Source organism: Syngnathoides biaculeatus, chromosome 3 (genome assembly GCF_019802595.1).
Source record: "Syngnathoides biaculeatus isolate LvHL_M chromosome 3, ASM1980259v1, whole genome shotgun sequence".
Lineage (NCBI taxonomy): Eukaryota > Metazoa > Chordata > Actinopteri > Syngnathiformes > Syngnathidae > Syngnathoides > Syngnathoides biaculeatus.
In genome coordinates this window covers 26883857-26907421 of record NC_084642.1, presented here as the reverse complement: position 1 = coordinate 26907421, position 23565 = coordinate 26883857, and the positions used below count along the sequence as shown (strand labels likewise).

At 39.2% G+C, this 23565-nt stretch overlaps 1 protein-coding gene across 6 annotated transcripts in view; it reads right to left on the bottom strand.

Moving 5' to 3' along the window:
• Positions 1–857: 857 nt before the first annotated feature.
• tdrd3 (tudor domain containing 3) overlaps positions 858–23565 on the bottom strand; it is a 47592-nt gene continuing 24884 nt past the window's right edge. For 4 of the 6 annotated variants that reach the window (XM_061815098.1, XM_061815096.1, XM_061815094.1 and 1 more), the window contains exons 4-13: positions 22600–22757; positions 19266–19407; positions 19007–19078; positions 18553–18696; positions 12434–12571; positions 9411–9582; positions 8111–8233; positions 5044–5945; positions 4621–4746; positions 858–1556 (exon numbers count right to left, since the gene is read on the bottom strand). In XM_061815098.1, the coding sequence (XP_061671082.1) occupies positions 1440–1556; positions 4621–4746; positions 5044–5945; positions 8111–8233; positions 9411–9582; positions 12434–12571; positions 18553–18696; positions 19007–19078; positions 19266–19407; positions 22600–22757 (2094 nt within the window). In that variant the 3' untranslated portion in view covers positions 858–1439. Of the gene's footprint in view, positions 1557–3636; positions 3705–4615; positions 4747–5043; positions 5946–8110; positions 8234–9410; positions 9583–12433; positions 12572–18552; positions 18697–19006; positions 19079–19265; positions 19408–22599; positions 22758–23565 lie in introns of all 6 variants that reach the window. The other 2 variants (XM_061815095.1, XR_009794275.1) reach the window with 2 other exon arrangements.

Here is a 23565-nt window from a genome sequence, read left to right as displayed (position 1 = left end):
TGTTTGCATTTATATTAAGTGAAATACAAAATACATTTGCACATGTACACAAGAATGCAGAAATCCAGAAACCCTTTTCTTTGTTTCTTAAATTATTTGAATGACTTGATTATTTTAACCTTTATTGGCATGGACTTTAGAATAAAAATCCACTTGTTTTTTTAACCACAAAGTTTTAAGAGGACTTGTTGAAAGCAAATCTGTTTCACTGTTAATTCAGGCCCCCAATCTACTGGATGATGATATTGTTACAAATTATTGTTTTAAAAAAAAAAAATCATTTGAAATTACCTTTAAAAAAATATCATTGGTTTGATTGAAAATCTGTACTCAATATTGACAGTGTGACAATCAGTCCCCCAAATCCTTTGAATGGCTTCACTTTCAGTTCCTCTTGAATAGGTTTCCATATTACAATATATTAATTATTCATCTTGAGGCCTCTGTAGAAAAATAAAGCAAATCTATTGGAGCGGTGATACAAAAGAGCACTGCAAACCTCCACTGAACCCTTGTGCATTGCTCATTTGTCTCATACTGCAGGTGGAGGGGTAACTGGAGCCGAGGTGCAGAATATTTCTTCATGTGTATAACTCATCCCTCACACAGTTCAAGTACCATGTGTGCAATGCTTGAAGAACAATCGCTTTTGTAATGTGCAAAATGATATCTCTGCTGTGCAATCATCTCAATTACAGGGGAAGAGATTGTTTTACATGGTGGGATTTCCTACAAAGAACAAGACAAACGAATGACCATGGTGCTGTTTCAACTGAGCAGTGGGGCAAATAGCCAAGACCCTTTGAGGTTCCTTATGCTGAATTAGTTTCATTTGATAATTAAAAATGCAACAAATGTACAGGATACATTGGGTTTTATTTCAATACATCCTTTTAAGAAACCTTCACATCATTTACAATAAGTGAGCTGAACAAAATCAAGTGCTCAGTCGGTTTTTGCCTTGTAAGCCCTTTACAATGTCCTCCATGACGTTGAGTTTAGGAAACACTCATGATTGATGAAGACAGAAAAAAATTAATGAAAAAGTACACTAACTAGTTGAGAGAATTATTTGTTGAAGTTAATTACCACAAAACGCATCTTATCTATGCCCAATTGCATTGACTAAGTATGGAATATATTGCGTACTCAGTGCTTCATTCTAGAGAAGAAAATTTAAACAGTTGGGGTTTTCATTTAATACACTAAGTTGATTTTGGGCCTTTTTAACCTCTTTTAATGTGTATTATACACATTAACACAAAGTTAAAAAAATATTAACTATAATTACGAGGATGAAAAATTCCTTCCTTAATTCAGAACACTGTAATAGTGTAGTTCAAAGAGTCTATAAACACAGACATTTACAGAATATATTATCACTAAGGAGAAGACCCTGCAATTTTATATAAGTTCATCTGCCAGAGTAAACGTTGACATCAATCTCGTGCCCTCGGTGGCTGGTAATATTGTTGTGTTGGTCTTGTGCGCCTCGGCTGTCCATCACCACCACGACGAAATTCTAGGGAACTGTCATAGTAACCATCTTCTTCCTCCTGACATTGAGAATTTAACAGAGGTTATGGTTGTTAGATTAAATGTTATTCTCTTTTAATTGTTTTCTCCGTTATATTGCGTAAACTTGAAAATTCATTGTTATGGCCATGCTGGCAAAGCAATGTAATGCTTCTAACTGTGGCTAAGCAGAAAACCTTTGCAAAGCTAAGCATCCCATGTTATTCCTCAAACTCAAGTTTAATTTTTCCCATTTTTTCATCTAATATACAATGCACAGTATTGAAGGAAACCCCATATACTACATATAAAAAGTCTTGATTGCACCACTTGCGATATAATCAAATTGAAACATTTCATGTAACCATGGTGACAATACAAAAAGTCTTTCAAACTGGAGATAAGAGGAAGCCTTATAGTGGTTAGCATGTTCCTTTCTTCAGGCATGCGTCTCTACGGTAACTGCCAGTGATGGTTAGAACATAATGTTCACACATTTATCTATTTTTTGAAGTTTTTTTTGGAAAATGTCAATTATTCTTCCTGTCACGAGTCACAGGAGGAGATGAAATTCAGCCTGTGATAGGATTCCCATTGGTGTGTGATGTTTCAAGTGGAACGGGTGCACAGAGGAAAACACTTAAAACATATGGGAAATACTGCAACCATGGCCACAAAATTGACTACCTACAGCTTAATGAAGACATGAGTCTGGTCTCAAATAAGACACTTTTGATGTAGGTTTAGTATGATCAAATGTCTATTTTCCCAGAGCCAAAGATAAAATAGTTTAAGATTAGAGGGATTATCCCGCGCGTAGTTTGCCTTCATACTCAAGTGGAACTCACGCATGCAGTTTTGAAAATGTGCTGCAGTTCTTCTCCTAGTCAGAGGTGTCACTACAGCTGGGAATGGCTACGACGCCACAGGGGGGGAGTTTCTTCAGCACTTTTTGGTAATTTCCAGTAGCCGCATTTAAGGCCTCTTTATACTCGTGTGGCGACTGAGCTGACATCACAGCTTAGTTGGCTTGAAAATGTGCTGCTGCTGTTCTTCAAATCAGAGGTCTCGCTAAGGCTGATACTGGCCAGGACGACACAGCATGGAATTTCCTCAGCACATTTTGGTAATTTCCTGTAGCCATTTTTACTTTCCTTTCCGTAACAAGGAACAAAGCAACAACAAACGTGGAAGAGTGTCTGCTTCAACAAATGGACCCAAATGACCAGATGATAGCTTAATCATGCTGCAAAATCAATTGAGAAGGCAGCGGGGTAGGTAGTTTGTGGAGCCAGGATGAACGCTGAGTATGTCATCACAGCATGTGACTAAAACAGGCCAATCACGAAAGATGAGCTCCGTGGCTATCCATGCAACTTTTTTTAACCCCTCCGTGGAAAGCTACGCACAAGCTATGCACAGGTGCTGCGCGGAGCAATGCGCAGGTTCCGGGTGCAATGTGGGCGCTGTTGACTGCGGGAGTATAAAGTGCTCTTAATTCCGTTCCTTTCCATTACAAGGAATAAAGAAACAATAATTCTGTTTCAGGTCAGTCAGATTCACCAGAATTTTCGTTAAATGCCACAATCATGAGAGAGCTTCTTAGAGAATTTCATATAATTTTCTTCGAGGTCAAAAGTTTACATACACAAAAATGTATTATGTCTTTAAACAACATGGGGAAGCCCAGATGAGGAGGTCATGGCTTTAGAAGCTCCTGATAGGTTAACCCTTAATAATATTTGAGTTAATTGACGGCACACCTGGGCATTTATTAAGCGCCACACCTCAAACACCCTCCTTGTTTAAAATTATGGGAAAATCAAAAGAAATTGGCTAGGACACCAGAGAAAGTATCATAGAGCTCCACGAGTCTGGCTCATCCTTGGGTGTAATTTCCAGATGCTTAAAAGTGTCACATTCAGCCGTTCAAACACTTATACTCTATACTCAAGTATAAACATCATGGGAATGTTCAGCCATCACACTGGTCAGGAAGGAGACGGGATCTGTGTCCCAAAAATAAACGTTTTTTGGTCTGAAATGTGCAAATCAACTCCAGAGCAAAAGTTGAAGACTTTGTGAAGATGCTGGACAAAGATGGTAAGAAAATGTCATTACCCACAGTGAAATGAGTCCTGCACCGACATGGGCTGAATGGCCACTCACCAAGAATGAAGCCATTACTCCTAAAAAACATAAAAATTGACAGATTACACTTAGCAAAAAGACACCAAGACAAGATCTTGACTTCTGGAGACATGTCCTGTGGTCTGATGAAACTAAAGTACAGCTGTTTGGCCTTAATGACCAACATTCCATTTGGAGAAAAAATTGGGAAGCTTTTAGACCAGAGAACACCATACAACCTTTGAAGCATAGAGGTGGCAGCATCATGCTGTGATAAAATATTCTCATTAAAATAGATGGCGTCATGAAGAAAGAACATTACATGGAGATATTAAGGCAACTTCTCAAGAAATCAGCCAGGAAGCTAAAACTTGGTGACAAATAGCTCTTCCAAATGGACAATGACCCTAAGCATCTTGCCAAAATGATTAAAAAGTGTTTTAAGGATAACAAATTTAATGTCTTGGAGTGGGCCTTACAAAGCCGTGATCCGAATGCCATTGAAAATTTGTGCGCAGATCTGAAAATGCATGAGCATGCAAGGCAATTGATAAACCTGACTCGGTTACACCAATTCTGTCAGTAGGAATGGGCGAGGATTCTAGTGGAGTACTGTCAGAAGCTTGTGGAAGGTTACCCAAAAAGTTATGCAGTTCAAAGTAAATGCTACTCGATACTAAGGGAATGTAAGGGAATTTTTGACGTAGAACAAAATAATATAACATTCACAAAAAAAAAAAAAAAAAGAAAAATTCACTCTCATTATTGTGGCATTTAACAACTTAAAAAGTTTTGGTGATCCTGACTGACCTGAAACAGGAGAGGTTTAGTCTGAGTTGACGTCGGACAGTGAGACATAAAATGAAACGTGTTTTTGCACAGCATATGTAAAAGTGCGGCTTCAATTAACTGTATGGCACATTTAAAAATCCATCTTGAATTTTCTAGTTTATATTAATGAGATTTTCACCTTACCATGATGTCAGCAGAAAGAGGCTTGAGGTTATGAAGGAGGACCTCTTCGCAGTTTCCATAATCACTAAACACAACTACAGCTGTCAAGCCTGACGGATGCACGGCATCTATTGTGGCATGATAGAACTTTTCCACATGTCAAGACAGAAAATTGTCAGTTAATTTCAACAAATGCAGATAACTGTCAAAACAATTACTGATACGTGCACATGCAGTTTAACTGCACATATGTGGATCCATAATCCTTAAATATAAGTAAAGTAATTATTCTTGAATGTTCTCATTTCTTTTTATTAGCTGAAGATTGACAGAACTACTGTTACTACTACACAACAAAAGTGATGGAGAATAAAGTTAATTTTGTGACATTTATTGCCATGTATTTCTGAAGTTCTAATGAATGAAGCATACAACAACACATACCTTTGTGTCTTCCCAATATAGAGCAAGGCACTGATCTCCAGGTTTCCATGTCTGACCTACATTAGGAGGTTTCACTGTTCCTCGAGGACCTTGACCTTTACCTTGCCCAAACTTTCTTTTGGGACCAGGATTATTATGACTGTTCCTCTTGGGAGTTTGTTCACTAGGAGTGGGACCAGGTGTATTTGTTGACTTGATTGGCCCAGTTCTTATCGGCACCACATCTCCATTTTGGTAATTAGATGGACAGACTGTCAAGAATTGTGAATCCTGTAACGTTTCTACTTCACATGACGTTCTGAAATTTTCTCCCCTTGGGTATGGTTGAATACTATCCATTTGACGCCCAAAGTAGTTGGCTCGGTCAGGTTTGCCCTTTCGTTTGAAGTTGTTTGGGTTGGGGTTTGGGATTATGTCATTTCCTGAAGGATTCACCAGTTTAGACGACGATCTATTGTCCTTTGTCCCTCTCCTGAGAAATGATCCAACCATGTTTCCACTATTGCCATTCCGTGACCACTGTGGAGCTGATCCAAATGACTCTGTCGGTTGTTGAGTTTCCTTGGAACGAGTAAAAGATGCAAAGGAAGATGCAATAATATGCTCATCATCAGTCTCTTTCTTGTGATTCGGTTGCGTGTCTGGTGGTCCTTGTGACAACCCATCCTTGCCCTTCCACTGCTGAACTGATGAGGTTTGGAGGTTTATACTGTTTGAGAATGGCTCCTGGCCTGGTTTGGGAAAGTCTGTGTCCCTGTGGAAACGGGGTGGCCTGTCGTTCTTTTTTTGTCTATGATCATTATGAGAGGAGAACTTGGTGTGAGAGGCTTCTTTGGGGTGATAGTCTGAGCCGTGCCAATTATCTTTATTCTCATGTTTCTGAGGAGTCTGTTTTTTTGACTCTGAAACAAATAAACAGAGCAATCAACTGAAAGAAAATACTGTAAATTTCAAAAGGTGTCAACAGTATTACAGTGCCTTGTGAAAGTATTCGGCCCCCTTGAACTTTTTAACCTTTCACCACATTTCAGGCTTCAAACATTAAGATATAAAATATTTTTGGGGGTCAAAAATCAACACAGTCGTGAAGAGGAACGGAATTTATTGGATATTTTAAACTTTTTTAACAAATAAAAACCTGAACAGTGGGGCGTGCAATATTATTCGGCCCTCTTGCATTTATACTTTGTAGCCCCACGTTTTGTTGCAATTACAGCTGCAATTCGCTTGGGGTATGTCTCTATCAGTTTTGCTCATCTAGAGATTGAAATTCTTGCCGATTCTTCCTTTCAAAACAGCTCGAGCTCAGTGAGGTTGGATGGAGAGCGTTTGTGAACAGCAGTTTTCAGCTCTGCCCACAGATTCTCGATTGGATTCCGGTCTGGACTTTTACTTGGCCATTCTAACACCTGGATAGGTTTATTTGTGAACCATTCCATTGTAGATTTGGCTTTATGTTTTGGATAATTGTCCTGTTTAAGATAAATCTCCATCACAGTCTTGGGTTTTTGCAGACTACAACAGGTTTTCTTCCAGAATGGTCCTGTATTTGGCTCCATTCATTTTCTCATCAATCTTAACCACCTTCCCTGCTGAAGAAAAGCGGTCCCAAACCAGGGGGCTGCCACCACCATGTTTGACAATGGGAATGGTGTGTTCAGGGTGATGAGCTGTGTTGCTTTTACGCCAAACGTATCATTTTGTAATGTGGCCAAAAAGTTTGATTTTGGTTTCATCGGACCAGAGCATCTTCTTCCACATGTTTGGTGTGTCTCTCATGTGGCTTGTACCAAACTTTAAATGAGACCTTTTATGCATATCTTTGAGAAATGTCTTTTTTCTTGCCACTCTTCCATAAAGGCCAGATTTCTGCAGTGTACGACTGATTGTTGTCCTGTGGACAGATTCTCCTACCTCAGCTGTAGATCTCTGCAATTCATCCAGCGTGATCATGGGCCTCTTGGCTGCATCTCTGATCAGTCTTCTGCTTGTTCAAGGTCAAAGTATAGAGGGACGGCCAGGACTTGGCAGATTTGCAGTGGTCTGATACTCCTTCCATTTCAATACGATTGCTTGCACAGAGCTCCTTGAGATATTTAAAGCTTGGAAAATCTTTTTGTATCCAAATCCGGCTTTAAACTTCTCCACAACAGTATCTCGGACCTGCCTGGTGTGTTCCTTGGTCTTCATGATGCTCTCTGCACTTTAAACAGAGCAGGGGCATTTATACGGAGACTTGATTACACACGGGTGGATTCTGTTTATTATCATCAGTCAACATTGGATCATGCAGAGATCCTCACTGAATTTCTGGAGTGAGTTTGCTACACTGAAAGTAAAGTAAAAAGTAAAGCCAAATAATATTGCATGCTCCTTCTTGACAAAAAATGAAAATTTTATATCTTCAAGTTTGAAGCCAGAAATGTGGCGAAAGGCTGAAAATTTCATGGGGGGTGAATACTTTCACAAGGCACTCTATGTCAAAGAGCATGTGTAAAATAATACATGAACGTTTTTGTGATATGGTGATTCCTTCAGTATTAATATGGAGTGGCCAATTGCTTGATTTCTCATCATATTTTTTGGGGGGAGGGAGGGATATTAAAAGGTGTCCCTCAAGGACAAATTCAACTCCCATTCTGGTTTCATTTTGTTTTGCACACAACAGATAGAACCAGATATATGCAGACATTCAAGGAGAGATTTGGTGTGAAGGAAGTATACAAAGAATCCTGCAGCATTTGACTTGGGAGTTCGTATCATGCCTTGCTGAAGCGTACCACAATAGTGAGCAGAAAGCAGATTTACTCCACCAATTCACTCCATCAATTAAAGTAGTAGCCATTTGGAAACTTTTGTCCATAGAGGAACTTGAACCTTTGTCCAGCGATTCTAAAGCCTAATAGACACTGAACTATTGCTGCTTCACAAGGGACCAGATGTTTTATTGATTAACAGTACAATTTAACAATGTTTTATAACTCCCACAACTCAATAGCCTTTTTTTTTTATCCATGTGGCATTCAGAGATCTAAAACGAGCAGTTGGATGACAGAATTTTACCCACCATCAATGGAAAAAACACCCATCTTGGATTCCAGGAAGTCAAAAAGAGTACTTGGTCCAGAGGGCCTTCCTCCCGACTCCTCGTCACCGTCATTTCTGAATCGGCCTCGACCCCTTCCTCTTCCTGAATAACCCCCCAAAATACCAGTATATTATTGACAAGGTATTTAAGAGCAATGAGAGTTAAAATACATTTGAAAAAAAAAAAAAAAAAAAAAACTTTGATCATGATTTATCCTTAAGTAACCAATGCTGACTTGTTCTCTCTCACTCTCAAGTCAGCTTTTAGAAATAGACTTCAACAGCTCATCTTTTTGGGTCTAAACGCAATTTAATCATTTAAAATGAAACGAACAAGCCAGGTTAGCACAAAGCATCTCTTGTCCAGGCGGCTACTTCTACAGCCTCAGAATAGTTTTTAGCATTGTCCCAAAAAACGATTTGAGCTCTGTGTGGCTCTGTACACAGCACGTTTAGAGGACAGTATCGTGAATAATCAATTCTCCGTGATCAAATATAGTAGTACGGTCACGTAGCCTCGTTTGACAAGTAACGTCCAGCTGTCAGCTACTATTGTGATATAACTTGATAGGTTCTGTTAATTTGATGATATCCTAACATTTGTTGCCAAGCACTTCATGTGGTACTCATAACACATGACAATATAATGGTAAAGGTTCCAATTAGTGTATATGTGTGTGTGTGTGTGTGTGTGTGAGAAACATCTCACATCCAGGGGGACACTTCCAGAGCATTAGCAATGTTTTGGTCAGTAACGAATGAGGAACGAGAGCATTTAATTTGCTGATTTTCCACTCCACAATGCAATTGATTCATCTTTTACTTTCCTTTACTAAAGCAGTTTCTTCCTCTCTTCCACCCTAATTGGGTAGATGAACAGTATTATTATTGTTATTACTATTATTCTTCTATAATATATATATAATAATTAACTTTCTTTTATTGAAAAGTTGCAGTATTCTAAAATTTTGGAATGGTTGAATAGATGCAAATATTAATTGGAATCAGCCTCAATAATAGTGCTTATTTTAGCTTATGGGAAGATTATGTTCAGTGAACAAAATATTCAATATAAAGAACAATTCCAGACCCAATTAAGCTTCTAAACCAAGGGTCCATTTTATTCCCCCAAAATAGTAGTTGTAGAATGTTGCTTTACAAAACATGCGGTATGAATCATAAGTTTGGATTTATTTTCATTTGGGTATAGACACCTAACCTCTCACTACGATTTAAGAAAATATCACAACTATTTAAGGCCATCTCTGTCAATTACAAACCTCTGGGCTGAGGCTTGTCCGTGACCAAAGGGTTGTCTCTGCTGCCAGAAGATCCTGTCAGGAGACTGTTTAGTGCCACCTCAAGATTGTTGTTATTATTCATTAAGGCTTGCCTGGCAGCCTCTTTGTTAAAGCCCATATCTATGATGTCTCTCAGGGCACTCTCATCCACCTGTGTACAGAGTGACGGAAGGAACAAGAGTACGGTTTGAAGAAGGGACAGATTATTCAATTGTGAATCCATTCAAAAAGAGTTAAAAAAATATCAGCTCCAGTATAAGCAGAGCAGCCAAACTATATAAATCCACTCCTAGAAAGATTTGTATAAATATCCAATCAATCCATTTTCCAAGCTGCATATTTTCGCAAAGGTTGCTTGAGTGTTGGAGCCTATCCCAACTAACTTTTGCCGAAAAACAGACAACATCCTGAACTGGCATTCAGTTGCGGGCCTAATATTGTCAACCACTGACGGGGACTTGACCTCATCCTGCCTGCACCAAAGTCAGGTGTGTGTACCACCACACAGTCAGTGACTCTTGTCTAAATTTCCATACTTTATAATTATTTCAGCAAGAGGCCCGATAGCTCAGTGGTTAGAGCATTGGTTCAGTAAACCAGGGGTCGTGAGTTTGTATTTCACTGGGGCCTCTACTCCCCAAGAGGGGTTGTGTCTTTAAGGGCATCCGGCGTAAAAACTGTGCCAGACAAATATGAACATTCATATGAGATGTCACGCTGTGGCAACCCCTAGCCGAAAGAAACTTACTATCATTATTTCAGCAACATTACCGCAGGACATTTAATGCAGTATGTTAATAAGATATAAATAATTCTGTGTACCGGTCAAATACACAAAATAATCACTCTACAATCATAATAAACTATGGTTGAACACTAGTTTTAGAAAATAAAAATTTATAAAGTGGAGAATGACAGGTGACTTTACACTATCAAGATGTGAGTACTTATCAGCAGTTGAAATGGTAAACTACATTAAATATTTCTAAAAAATCTTTTCAATTACAGTATTATTGTTCAGATGATAATCGATAATCCTCAAGAAGGACTGATGGGAAATAGACAGGAAAAGACCGACATGAAATGTGATATTTTTTTAGTTAAGGATAAATATTCAAAATCTTTTGTGGTATATAATATGGTGAATATTAGTAGGCTTAAGATGTCAGGAGAAGGATGTATGGGTCTTAATCTGTATTTAACAAATTTATTTTTTTGTGTATTTTGTTGATTAGGATAATGAAACTGGCAGTCATTTCCAATAATAATCCATTTTTGGAGCAATTGCTAAATGACTACTGTAATTTCATGTGTAATGCACCTTATTCCCCCAAAAATTTGTCAAAGGTCAATAGTGTGTATTATACATACTGTAGGTACAGGGGAAAATTGAGAAAAGTTCACGTTTTAGAAATGCATGTCACTATCCAGATGTTATGGAAAAAGCTGTACACTTTCATTTCAATATGCCACAGCCACCTACAGGTGGTGAGAAATGTGAACATTTTTAATTCTAATATGAGAAGGGGTTCGACTTTGTCACTTGGCGAATACTGTGGAAAGCTGTCAATGTATATGGAGTACCGGACCCCTTACTATGAGCTGTCTGGTCCCTGTACAACTGGTGCCAGAATTTGTCAGAATCGTTTCCAACGAGGGTTGGTCTCCACCAATGCTGCCCTTTTTTCACCAATTCTGTTCATTACCATTACGGACAGAATTACTAGGTCCAGCCAAAGCACCGAGGAGATTCGATTTGATGGCCTTAGTATTACATCTCAGCTTTTTACAGATGATGTGGTTCTGATGGTTTTATCAAGCTGTGATATTCAACTCTCGCTGGAGCAGTTTACAGCCGTCTGTAAAGCGGCTGGGATGAAATTCAGCACCACCAAATTTGAGGCAGTTGGAAAAGGGTGGAGTGCCTTTTCAGAGTGTAGGAGGAGAGTATCTTGGCTTCTTGTTCAAGAGTGAGGGAAGAATGGAGCGGGAGATCGCCAGGCGTATTGGTGCAGTATCTGCAGTGATGTGGATAAAAACATCTACTTTATGGAGCGCTTTCAATGGGTATTCAAAGACGCTTTACAAATAAAATACTATGATGAAAAAAGGCTAATATAACAGATTTACAGAAAAGCAATTTGAAGGTGTAAAGATCTGAGTAGTCAAGTAGGGGCTTTGGGAACAGATCCCAGAGGGTGGGGCAGAGATGGTGACGCTGCGTCAGTCTGTTGTTGTGTAGGAGCTGAGTTGAAAGACCTCTCAATTTACTGGTGGATATATGTTCCCAACCCTATAGTCATTAAGTGTGAGTAATGACAGAACTCTCAAGATCAAGGAAACAAGTGACCAAAACAAGTTTCCACTACAGGGTGTCCGAGCTCTTCTTTAGAGTTATGGTGAGAAGCTCAGTCATCCACAAGAGGCTCAGAGTCAAACCGTTGCCACTCTGTATCAAAAGGAGACAAATGAGCTGGGTTTTGGCATTGCCCCCTAAATGTGGACGTTCCGCAGGGAGGAAGGGCCAGGTGACAACCCAGGACATGCTGGAGACACAATATCTCTCGTTTGGTCAATGAACGTCTCGTGGATTCCCCCCAGAAAAGCTGGACAAAATGTCTGGAGACAGTGAAGTCTGAGCTACCTCCAGAATTTATTTAGCCTTTGGAATGTTCACATAGGAACATGTAGATTTGGATTCTTATTTCCTTCTTTAATTATAAAAATCATTGAAAAACTGCATTTTGTGTTTTCTTGGATTGTCTTTGACAATTCTTTAAATTTAATTTGATGATGGAAAACCTTTAAATATGACAAACATACGTACAAAAAAATAATCCAAAAGAAAAAACATACATAACATATACATATATATATATATATATATATATATATATATATATAATATATATATATATATATAAACACTTTTATACCACTGTACATATAGAAGTCTTACATTTAGTCCAGCTTGCATATGAATTAAAATAAAGTCCTCTCACCAGCACTCGATAGTTTCCATCCAGTCTGTTTTCATGTCTTTCAAGCCTGTCTTCTCGTCTATGCTTGTCACGGTTCCTTAAATTTGTGGTGGATAAATTACTTCCTGCATTTCCACCTCCACCAAATACACGGGGACCCTAACAAGGAAACAAGAAACAAAAAAAACAAAAAAACTGAGGGAAACATCCTTGTAAGAAACAAACCTAAAAAGCAATTCTGACAATACTTAACTGTATCCATGAAAGGAAAATTAAAAACCAAGATGGTCTATTTCACTGGCAAACACACCACCGTGACTGTGGAGTCTGATCAGCCATGGTGAAAATATCAACTTGGGTGACACACTGCACACCATCTTATGTCCACCCCTAAGTATTTTAGTGTCTGCCACATCTCAGAGACCTGGTTGAGATTTTGAAATTTCTTCAAATATATAGGATGAAATTGAACATGCTGTAATTCACCACGACTCGCTCACGACCCGACTTGTCTCTCCAAGACATTGTGGAGATGTTTCTGCAACCAGCAGAGACTCGACTCTCCATGAGGTTGCCAACTCGTCTCCAGGCTAATGAGCTAGGTCCTAAATGAAGTATTATTAAGATGATTGTAATTGGAAATGAAACTGTATTCCTGTAAGGTGTGACATTCATCATTTTACCTATATTGACATGTAGAGCACCTGAAATAACAATGAACACATTTTCTCATTACATACATTTCCCAAAGAACAAGTGACCTGAAGATTTCACCAAATGTTGGGAAAAACCCATGTAAACCATACATACAGAGAAGGAACAAGCAAGCTAAAAAAGTTGTGTGTAATAATGCGAAATGAAAAAGGGAGAAAATATCCAAAACAGAAATTGGTATTTACTTAATACTTATGACAAAAGCCTGTGTTTCCAATGACAGCTTCAAGGCAGTCACAAGCATTCCTCTTGAGTGGTTATGGCCTGTTCCTCGACACAACCAGTCTTGATATCTTGAATGTTCTGTGGGCTTATTTTTTGGACCTTGAGTTTCAGTTCTTTCCATAGATTTTCAAATCAATTCACGTCATATGATTGGCTCGGCCAGTCCTGTGGATTTATTTTTTCTTTAAACCCAACCGAGAGTTCTCTTGGCAGTGCATTTTGGATCATTACCCAGTTGAAATGTCAAAACTCATTGTCATCCTTGCAGATAGCATCAGAATTTTGTTAAGAATGTCTCTACATTTGCCCGCCCATCCTTCCTTCAATGTGAAGTCTACCAGTACCTTTTGCTCAATGCATTCCAGACCATTATGTTATCACCTCCAAACATCAATGTTGGTAGGGTGTTTTTTTCAGGTGCTGTGCAGTGCCATTTTGTCCCCCAAATGCGGTGCGCTTTATGGAAGTTAAGTTTTGCTCTCATCAGGCTATATAATATTTTCCCGGTATTTAATTGCCTTGCCAAATGTTCAGCTAACTACTGTTGAAGCCAGAAGTTTACATCCTCTGTGCAAAAACATTTCATTTTTGTCTCACTGTCTGAAGTCAAATCACACCAAACCTCTCCTGTTTCAGGTCACTCAGGATCACCAAAATTATTTCATTTTCTTAAATGCAACAAGAATGAGCGAGATAGCTTTTGTGCAAGCAATGTAGATGTTCAAATTAGGTTACGTCGAGTGCTTAAAGGATCTAATAAATCCTTCAAACCAGCACACCAGTGCTTTGTACCATTATTGTTTGCAACACCAAGGGGTCTCCCCTGCGTTTCCCGACCACGGTCAGGCGACTGTTGCTATTTTCACATTTCGCGGGAGGTTCTGCTCCCTGTTACCCACAAAAAAAAACACAACTGATTACTGTCCATGCTATTTTTCCTTAGGGATGATCAGAGTAAGCCACATATGCTCCAAACTCCTCTGAGAGAGGAGCATCACCAATGATTACAGGGACTCCCCCTCAAATGGGGTGAGGCCCTCAGGGCTGGTTCTTCCACCTCTTTTGTCCACACTTTGGTGGTGGGCAGCTGTCCTCCACTTCACATCCACCTTGATGTCTGACCAATTCTTTTTTAATTTAGTGTGTGCACCCTGTTCTGACCCCACATTATCGACAGGTCCACGCACGTGGTACCATCCACTCCTTTTTCGCTTGTTATTGACACCAGAGGACAGCGTCCAAAAGAGGATTTTGTTGCGTAGCTCCACTTCATTGAGCACCTTCATATTCATAAAAAAATTGTTTTCTTCATTATATTGCTCATTTTCTTTTTTTCCTATCATCCAGAGATTGGGATCTAAGGTGCAAGTTTCATTTAAATATGATAATCATAATGAAGTGTTGCCGTGGAAAAGGATTGATCAGCTACTCCAAAATGTTCATTTAATTCTACGTTGATCCACATAGACAATTCTTGGATTATGTGCTTGGATTCATGCATACGCACAGATTCATACATCTGGGTATTTTTGTGCTTAAGGACATTTTCTGGATTTGAGCATATGCCACGTTTCAGTTGGAAATCCATGCAAATCTCTTTACATGAGCCCCTTGGTCTTTTTTATACTCTCCACAGGTGGTCCCTGGTTTTGGGACAACTGTTACAATTACTCCTTGCACTACTCTGTCTGAAATCTTGTGAGTACTTAATTGAGGTAAATATATGGTGATATGCAGGGTTCGTACACTTCCAGAGAATCAAATTTCCATGAATTTTCCATGATTTTCCAGCTACTCAACACAAAATTCCATGACTAATATTGGATTGACTGGTTGTTGCAGACAGCAATATTTCAGTTTAATGATCATGTGTTGCCATTTAAATAATAAGTGCCAAAGCTTAACAATGTAGTAGGTACATCATAATGACTGTGAAATTTATGGTTATTAAAAATATAAACTATAATTACAAGTGTATAAAAGTATTGTTGATAAGAAGCTCATTGGCTTTGCGTGCACTCAGGAGGGACATGGGCATGCTTTTACAAAGCCATCCGCCTTTGAGTTTGCTTATCCTATTCACTACAACATGGCAGTAATGCACGGTCGTAAGTGGTTTCTTATCTGCTGTGTTGTAAGGTAAGCGTACTTTTCAGTTACAAAGGCTTTATGCAAGCAAGCCTTGGGCTTCAAACTTGCCTACAACCAACGTTCCCTCTAATTTTGTACGTGTCTGAGCAAACACACTAAGGCCGTGAGCGCCCCCTTTGGCCACCGTGAACAACATCAGACGTATGCACTGTGGTCAGGTCAGTGTCATCCATTGAAGTTACATGCCTCATTCAAAGATTCAGATTACAGCATTTACATTCCCATCAGAAAATTTTTAAAGGGGGAATCCGGTGCTTTGCATGAACAGTGTATCAATAGGTCATGAAATATGTACCCCATTTTGACAATGTTATGTTAAATCCTCTCTCATTTAATAGTGTTTTGAGGAGATTTTTATCAACAATGATGAATTTTCAGGGGCGCTGCCATTTTCGGGAGTCACATGACACTATGTGGGCTTATGTGACGTGCACCGTTCCGCAACAAAGGCTCGATTACATATGACACCATTGTGCCCAGCGCTCATTTCTCGGATGTATCCTCATCTGATGAAGAAATAGCAGTATCGGTTGATCGGGAAGACGGAGAAATACTTCCATATAGATTTGAACCTTTGGCTGGAATTAATGTTGAATATTTGGATGGTTCTTCTTTAGCTGAGCTTCGGTGGTGGCGGAGGCCTTTAGCCGAGCTTGGGCGTCCGGGGCTAACGGCCTCTGCCCGCTTTGTTAGCCCTGGTCCCCCAAGCTATGCTAAAGGCCTCTGCCACCACCGAATGCGGGCCACAAGCTCCGGCAGCGACCGCGAACGAGCTTCCAGGCAGCGGAGTCCGTTAGCCCCGGACGCCGAAACTAAGCTGAAGGCTTCCGCCACCACCGAAGGCGGGCCACAAGCTGCGGCAGCGGCCGTGACCGAGCTTCCAGGTGGCGGAGGCCGTTAGCCCTGGACGCCGAAGCTAAAGGCCTCCGCCACCATCGAAGCTCGGCTAAAGGCCTCCGCCACCTGAAAGCTCGGCTGGCAGCCCGACGCCGAGCTAGCTCATCAGACTCCGTGTTATTCCCGTCCGAAGAACCATCCCGGGCTGCCAGCCCAGAGCTCCCGGGGGCCTTTGTTTACGCACGTATGTCACATATAGGCCTCCGAGTAGTCAGACTCGAACCGAAGAAGAACTATCCGAATATTGAACATTAATTACAGTTACAGGTTGAAATCTGTATGGAAGTATTCCTCTGTCTTCCCGATCAACCGATACCGCTATTTCTTCATCAGGTGAGGATAAATCCAAGAAATCAGCGCTGGGTATAATGGTATCCCATGTAATACAGCCTTTGGAATGGCACGGTACACGTCACACATGCCCACATAGAGCATGTGACTCGCGAAAATGGCAGCCCCCCTGAAAATTCATTGTCAATAAAAATCTTCTCAAAACACTATTAAACAAGAGAGGACTTAACATCACATTGTCAAAATAGGGTACATATTACGTGAGGTATTGATACACTGTTCATGCAAAGCACTGGATTTCCCCTTTAAGAATAATTTTGTGTTTTTGCAAACTTACAATGAAAATGTCAAACAAAAAATACATTGCCAACCAAACCAAGCCAACTATGAACTGTAAATTTTAAATGTCGCATCCAACTTTTTTCATTTTATTAAACAAACAATGATATCCCTGTCGGTTTTCTTGGTGTAAAACTGAATTATTGCTTGTACAATATCTTTAGCGATGCATGTTGAAGGCTGAATGATGCTACCAACCTTACGTAAGGTTAATGTTATGAGGTCTCCGATATTTAAAATACAGAATTAGCTTTTTGTGCACTGTATTGTCTATGCTTTCATCCTCTATCATGCTGTGCCAAGGTGGAATTTTAACATTTTACATCATCGCATACAGTAATTTCTACTTTGGCTTCAGACCAGACCTTTTTTTACTCCAAAAAGAGAAAATTTTCTTCAATTTCACAACTTTTTCTTCTATTATTCACATACCCCGACATTCATTAACGCAACAGCACTTTTTTTTTTTTACTTTTACCATTATTATCGAGACTAAACACAAGCAGCATGTTTAACGGTGTTTATTATGAGTGTACACCTTTAAGAGCCGAACGGGGCGCAGTCAGGTAAACTATCAGGAGACCTGTCCTTCCGTGTTGGAAAAAAAAAAAAAAAAGAAGAGTCAGGCTGTGGTTAACCTCGCTGGATTGGTTTTCATATGCGCTGAGAAAGTCTATGTATTTCTACTCGTAACAAATTTTACACGTGATTTTTTTTTTGTGCTCGACTGTGCAGATTTGCGAATGCGATCGTGTCCGTCAAGTCACGGTGACTGAAAATCCCATGACATTCCCTGACCCAAGCCAAATATTTTTTTTATTTACCGGACTTTCCAAAACCTGGAAAAGGCAACGTTTCTTCCCATGATATTCCAGAAATTCCCTGACCCGTAAGAACCCTGGGTATGATCGGACTTAAACTTGCGTATTATGACCCCAACCATGCACACTAAAACAATCAGAAGGTTAGATATGGGCTTGTCACGAAAGCCACTATTGTTTTGCAACAATTAGTTTACGATGGTCCTGAGACAGCTCATTGCTCCTACCCATCATAAGATGTGTCTTAACACACACCTTGGTAATGAGACCTTTATGTAAGCCATCAATTAGGACTGAACCATTTGATATTTATTTGCACTGAAAAGAGTCTGGATTGCTTAATGATTGATAGCTCTTAGGTGTTATCTCAGCATTCTATGCTTTTTTTTTTTTTTACACCTTCCTTTCTTTAAGTGTTCAATACATTTTCCCGTGTCATTTCACATTATTAAACAATTTAATTTCTGATCCAACTTGTTCTACTTTATTTGCATATATGTATTACTCAAGTTGTTCCCATCATCAAGTGAAAATATCAGGTCAATAGCAACTTTGTCAATATATTTAGTGCGAAAATTGTGACATGTTAAACACTTATTTCAGCCACTGTATATTTTATTTTATATGTATTATTTTATTTGCACTTTAAAAGTGCAAAAAGCCGGTTGATGAAAGTCAGGAGGAAATTCAGGATTTACTAACTTCTTTCCCCTTGGCCACTTCGGCAATAGCTGCTGTCCGATGTTTTGCAAACTCGTCATTCTCATCAGTAGGTTTGACTATACTCTGAAGTGTTTTCTTCTGGTCAAGTGTTTCGCTGTCCATTTCATCCTTCTTTGGATTCTTCTGCAAAAAATGCACATTAAAATTTACTGTAAATGATTGTTAAGCGTTACTCAATGCAACAATATCACCTATTTGGTTGAACTCATATTGTTGCAGCATCACTTATTAGTAGTGAATTAGTAAACACGATGAAGGACCTAAGTATAGTGGCGGACTTAAATTTTATTCAACAGTTGCTTAGAATTGTAACAGGTTTACCTATATGTAAAAATATTAATTAATTGGATTGGAAGGAACAAGGATATTCAATGACTCATTCAGTTTTAATGTTAATATTAAAACCAAAGATAATCATTGCGATTAATCTTACCTGACCAAATGCCAAAAAAGGAGGTGGCCCACCTTCTGCTCCGACGTTGTTTCTGCTGTGTTTGGCCAGACTCTGCAGGTGGAGTAAGAAGTTCATGAGATCGGTTTTCAAAACTAAGACAAACGAGATGAAAGATAAGTAGTGTCTATTTCAATGAAAATATAGCATGTATTATAAATGTTAGTGCTGTATTCTGATATCTTGACCACAAAACCCGAGACATTGTTTAAAACAAAAAAAAAAAAAGATCAATGCTTACCCGTTGCAGTTCCCATTTCTCCACCATGTGTTCAACCTCTCCACCAAGAATCAACATTTTTGAGTCATCAAGCAGCAAAAACCCATTCCTAACCAGGACTGTACCTAGGATCTTAATTTTTGTTCCAGGGGGTGTATTAAGGCTGAAAAGAAAACACAATAAGACATTTATAGTGAGGAAAATAAGTATTTGAACACCGTGATTTTGCAAGTTCTCCAACTTTTGAAATTACGGAGGGGTCTGAAATTTTCATCTCAGGTGTATGTTCACTGAGAGAGACATAATATAAAAAAGAAAAAAACAGAAATCACAGTGTATGATTTTTTAAATAATTTATTTGTATGTGACTGCTCCAAATACGTATTTGAACACCCATCGATCTGCAAAAATTCTGGCCCTCAGACACCTGTTAGTCGGCCTCTAAAAAGTGAGGATACACTCAACTTATTATTTTAAATTTGAAGTAACTGTTTTAGATTGTTAGCTGCACAAACACACCTATCCACCCCACACAATCAGTAAGACTCCACTATTACTAATATGCCAATATGGCTAAGAACTAAAAGCTGTCCAAAGACACCAGAGACAAAATTTTAGAACTCCACAAGGCTGGAAAGGACTCCGGGGCAAATGCCAAGCTGCTTGGTGAAAAAAGATCAACAGTGGGAGCAATTATTAGAAAATGGAAAAAACTAAACATGACTGTCAAGCTCCCTCGGACTGGGGCTACAAGCAAGCTCTCACCTCGTGGTGTATCAATGATCCTAAGAAAAGTGAGGAATCACCCTGGAACTAAACTGGAGAAGTTAGTCAATTACCTGAAGAAAGCTCGCACCACTGTTTCCAAGGTTACTGTGGGTAACACAGTCACTGTGATTTGACGGGCGCATATGCGCCATCGCACTCGCAAATCTGCACAGTCAAGCATGAAAAATCACACACGTAAACTTTGCTACGAGTAGAAATACATAGATATTGAAAGACGGAAGAATTGGGGGTGTTTTTTCTGCACATGAGACCGGGAAACAGCACTGTATTAAGGAAAAGATGACTGGAGCCATGTATTGCGAGATTTTAGGGAATAACTTCTTTCCCTCAGTTAGAAGATCGAAGATGGGTTGTTTTTGGTTCTTCAGCATGGGAATGACAAGTACACAGCCAGGATACCCAAGCACTGGCTCCGTAAGAAGAATATCAAGGTTCTGGAGTGGCCTAGACAGTCTCCAGACCTAAACCAAATAGAAAATCTTTGGAGGGAGCTCAAACTCAGTGTTTCTTAAGATCAGCCCAGAACCCTGGGTGATCTAGATAAGATTTGTGTGGAAGAATGGGCCAAAATCATTACTGCAGTGTGTAAGAACCTGCTGGAAAAACTAACGGAAAACATTTGACCTCAGTAGTTGCAAATATGATTTTCACCGGTGTTCAAATACTTAATTGCAACAGTAAAATACAAAAGATTTTTTTTTTTAAATCATACATTGTGATTTCTAGATTTTTTTTCAGTTTTAGATCAGGGGTGCTCAATTTGTCAATCGCGGTCAACTAGTTTTAGTCGTCAATACGTCAATCGCATGCACATTAAGGCATGTTCTAGCAAGCTGGCCTCCTATATACGGTCTTCTGTTTTACATCTCCACGGCAGTCGTAGTGATCGCAAGAGGCTAGCTGCTTGAAAAGTAGATCTTGGAGTAAACAAGTCTGGGCACCCCTGTTTTAGATTGTCTCTTTCAGTGGACATGCACCTAAAATGAAAATTTCAGACCCTTCCATGATTTCAAAGGGGGAGAACTTGCAAAATCGCAGGGTGTTCAAATACTTATTTTCTACACCGTAAAAACAATCAATCATTCACACTTACAATTTAGAGTCTTCAATAAAATCTACCATATTTTTGAGATGTGGGAGGGAACCAGAGAACCCGGAAAAATCTCACACAGGCTTTGAGGCGAATGTGCTCACCAGTCGCCCACCTTGTGATGCTGGCAAAAGCTATTTGTATATTTGCTGATAATCTTAAGGAATGCTTCAGTTCAACCATAACTCATCAAAATGGAAGAGCTTCTTATCATTCGGATATTTTTGCAATCGTAGAATTAATTTATTTTCATACAAATTCAAACAATTATAGCTTTGGATTGACTCAAAATCCTTCAAGATAAATATCAGCTCTCAGCGCATTTTCATCAGTTGCCAATCTGAGCAAAGAGTGGCAGGATTCATGATAAAGACTGTCAAGTTTAGGATAGAATAAAGTTATCCATGGCTCTCTCTGACGACCCAGTTATTACAAAATCCAAGGCTTCCCATAATCATTATATGAAGTCAAAAGCACTGCGGGGTGTTGTCATGTTTTTGAAAAGTATTATTTGACAGTCACAACAAATGAAAGGACAAACCAAGATGACATTTTGTACTTTGTTAACCACCATGTAATCTAAATTCAAGACAAGCACTTGGGAAGCTGAGAAAGTTTCCAGGATGCTCTGTGATCTTATCACTGCTTTATAAAATGTGCCCTGGGGCAGAAAAAAAACAACAACAAAAAAGTTTCCCATATAAAACTTCGCTTATAAGTTTATACATGGCATGATGCCATTGGATGGATGGTCACCCTTCGTTGTGCTAAAGTAAAAGCTCCTTTGTCTCATCAGACGAGAAAATACCTCTGCCTCACTAATTAGGTAAGCGCAAGAATGGATTTCTAATTGCATTTGGTGATAAAGCAACAAAAAGGAGTCTAACCTTCTCTATCAACAATCCAAATTGTTCCATTATGCAACTAAATGTACCTTTCACAGCATTTCATACCCTAACAAAACCTTTACTGAAGACACTTAGAAGAAATGCTAACCATTGCAGTCAGTGGCAAAACAGTGCTTATGCAGCTTATGAAGAGCCCATTAGTTCTATTCTCAAGTCTCTTTCCATGAGTAAGTCAAGGTCCATACTTTAGCCACTCCACCTCTACACACCAGTTGGTCACCATGGTAGCAGTCACCAAGGCCACTGTTGCTTGCTCAGAGAAATAATGCGGGCTGGGAATCATCAGATCAGCAGCCACCACATGGAAATTACAGATAAAGGGAAAATTGAACCATGTAGTGGGGAGGACAAGTGTTGACAAGGAGGTGATGAACTGTGGGCAGAATTTCACATTTGCTTATGAATATAGAATGAATTACAACACTGCAATGTAGCAGACAAATATACATTGTACTTTACTTAATTTTGATTTGGAAGAGAAAAAATAATTATTGACAATCACATGCAGTAAATATAGCAAATTTCAACTCAATTTTATTCATAAAAATGCAAGAAGTGACTCAAGTACCTGATTTTTGTGAGGTGTTTAAACTCCAATCCAGAACAGGTGGTATGGCCATCTGTCATTTGAAGGCGCAGCATTCGTAGACCTCCCTGGGACTCTGTGTCTTTTGGTGCCGAGATATTCCTCAGCTTCTGCAGCTGGAGAACACATTGACCCTCCAGCTGGCCATATGGAAGGATACACATTGGAAAAACAAAAGAAGTGCAGGAAATTGATAGAAACAGCAAAGTAGTGAATCTACTTTAAATACAGTAAATATAGTTCACATACTGCATTTCTTTTCACATATTTGGCATTATGGGCTTCTGGGAATATAATCACAAAAACTGAACAGGTTTTTCAGGTCTACTTTCTTATAGAATACAAAATCAACAGACCTCAAAAGGAAGCAATTCATGGAAATTTATGCATGTAAAAATGGATGAGAAGAGAAAGGTGAGAGAAAAACATAATATTATGCAGGCTAAATTTGCATTCACACAGAACACAAACCATTCATACAAACTGTTTATCTGTGGGTGGTGTTAGACAGGGAAAGTGTGTCTTGATCTACGCCCAGTAATAAACGTCCACTTTAGTCGCCAGTGTGAACAAAAGTGGACGCCTCTCTTATATTTGGAAGTGTGTTAGAGCCATCTAGTGACATTCAGAAGGATTACTATCAATTTAAAACTTTCAAGGGGCGCTTGGCTATGATCATAACCTGAAAAAAAGTTTATATATATATATATATATATATATATATATATATATATATATATAATATATATATATATATATATATATAAAAACTATAGACAGAGAGAGAGAGATCCATCCATGCATTTTCTTAGCTACTTATCCTCACGAGGGTTGCGGGAATGCTGGCGCCTGTTCCAGCTGTCAAAGGGCAGGAGGCAGGGTACACCCTGAACTCATTGCCAGCCAATCGCAGGAAACACAGAGACAGACAAGTTGCACTCACAATCA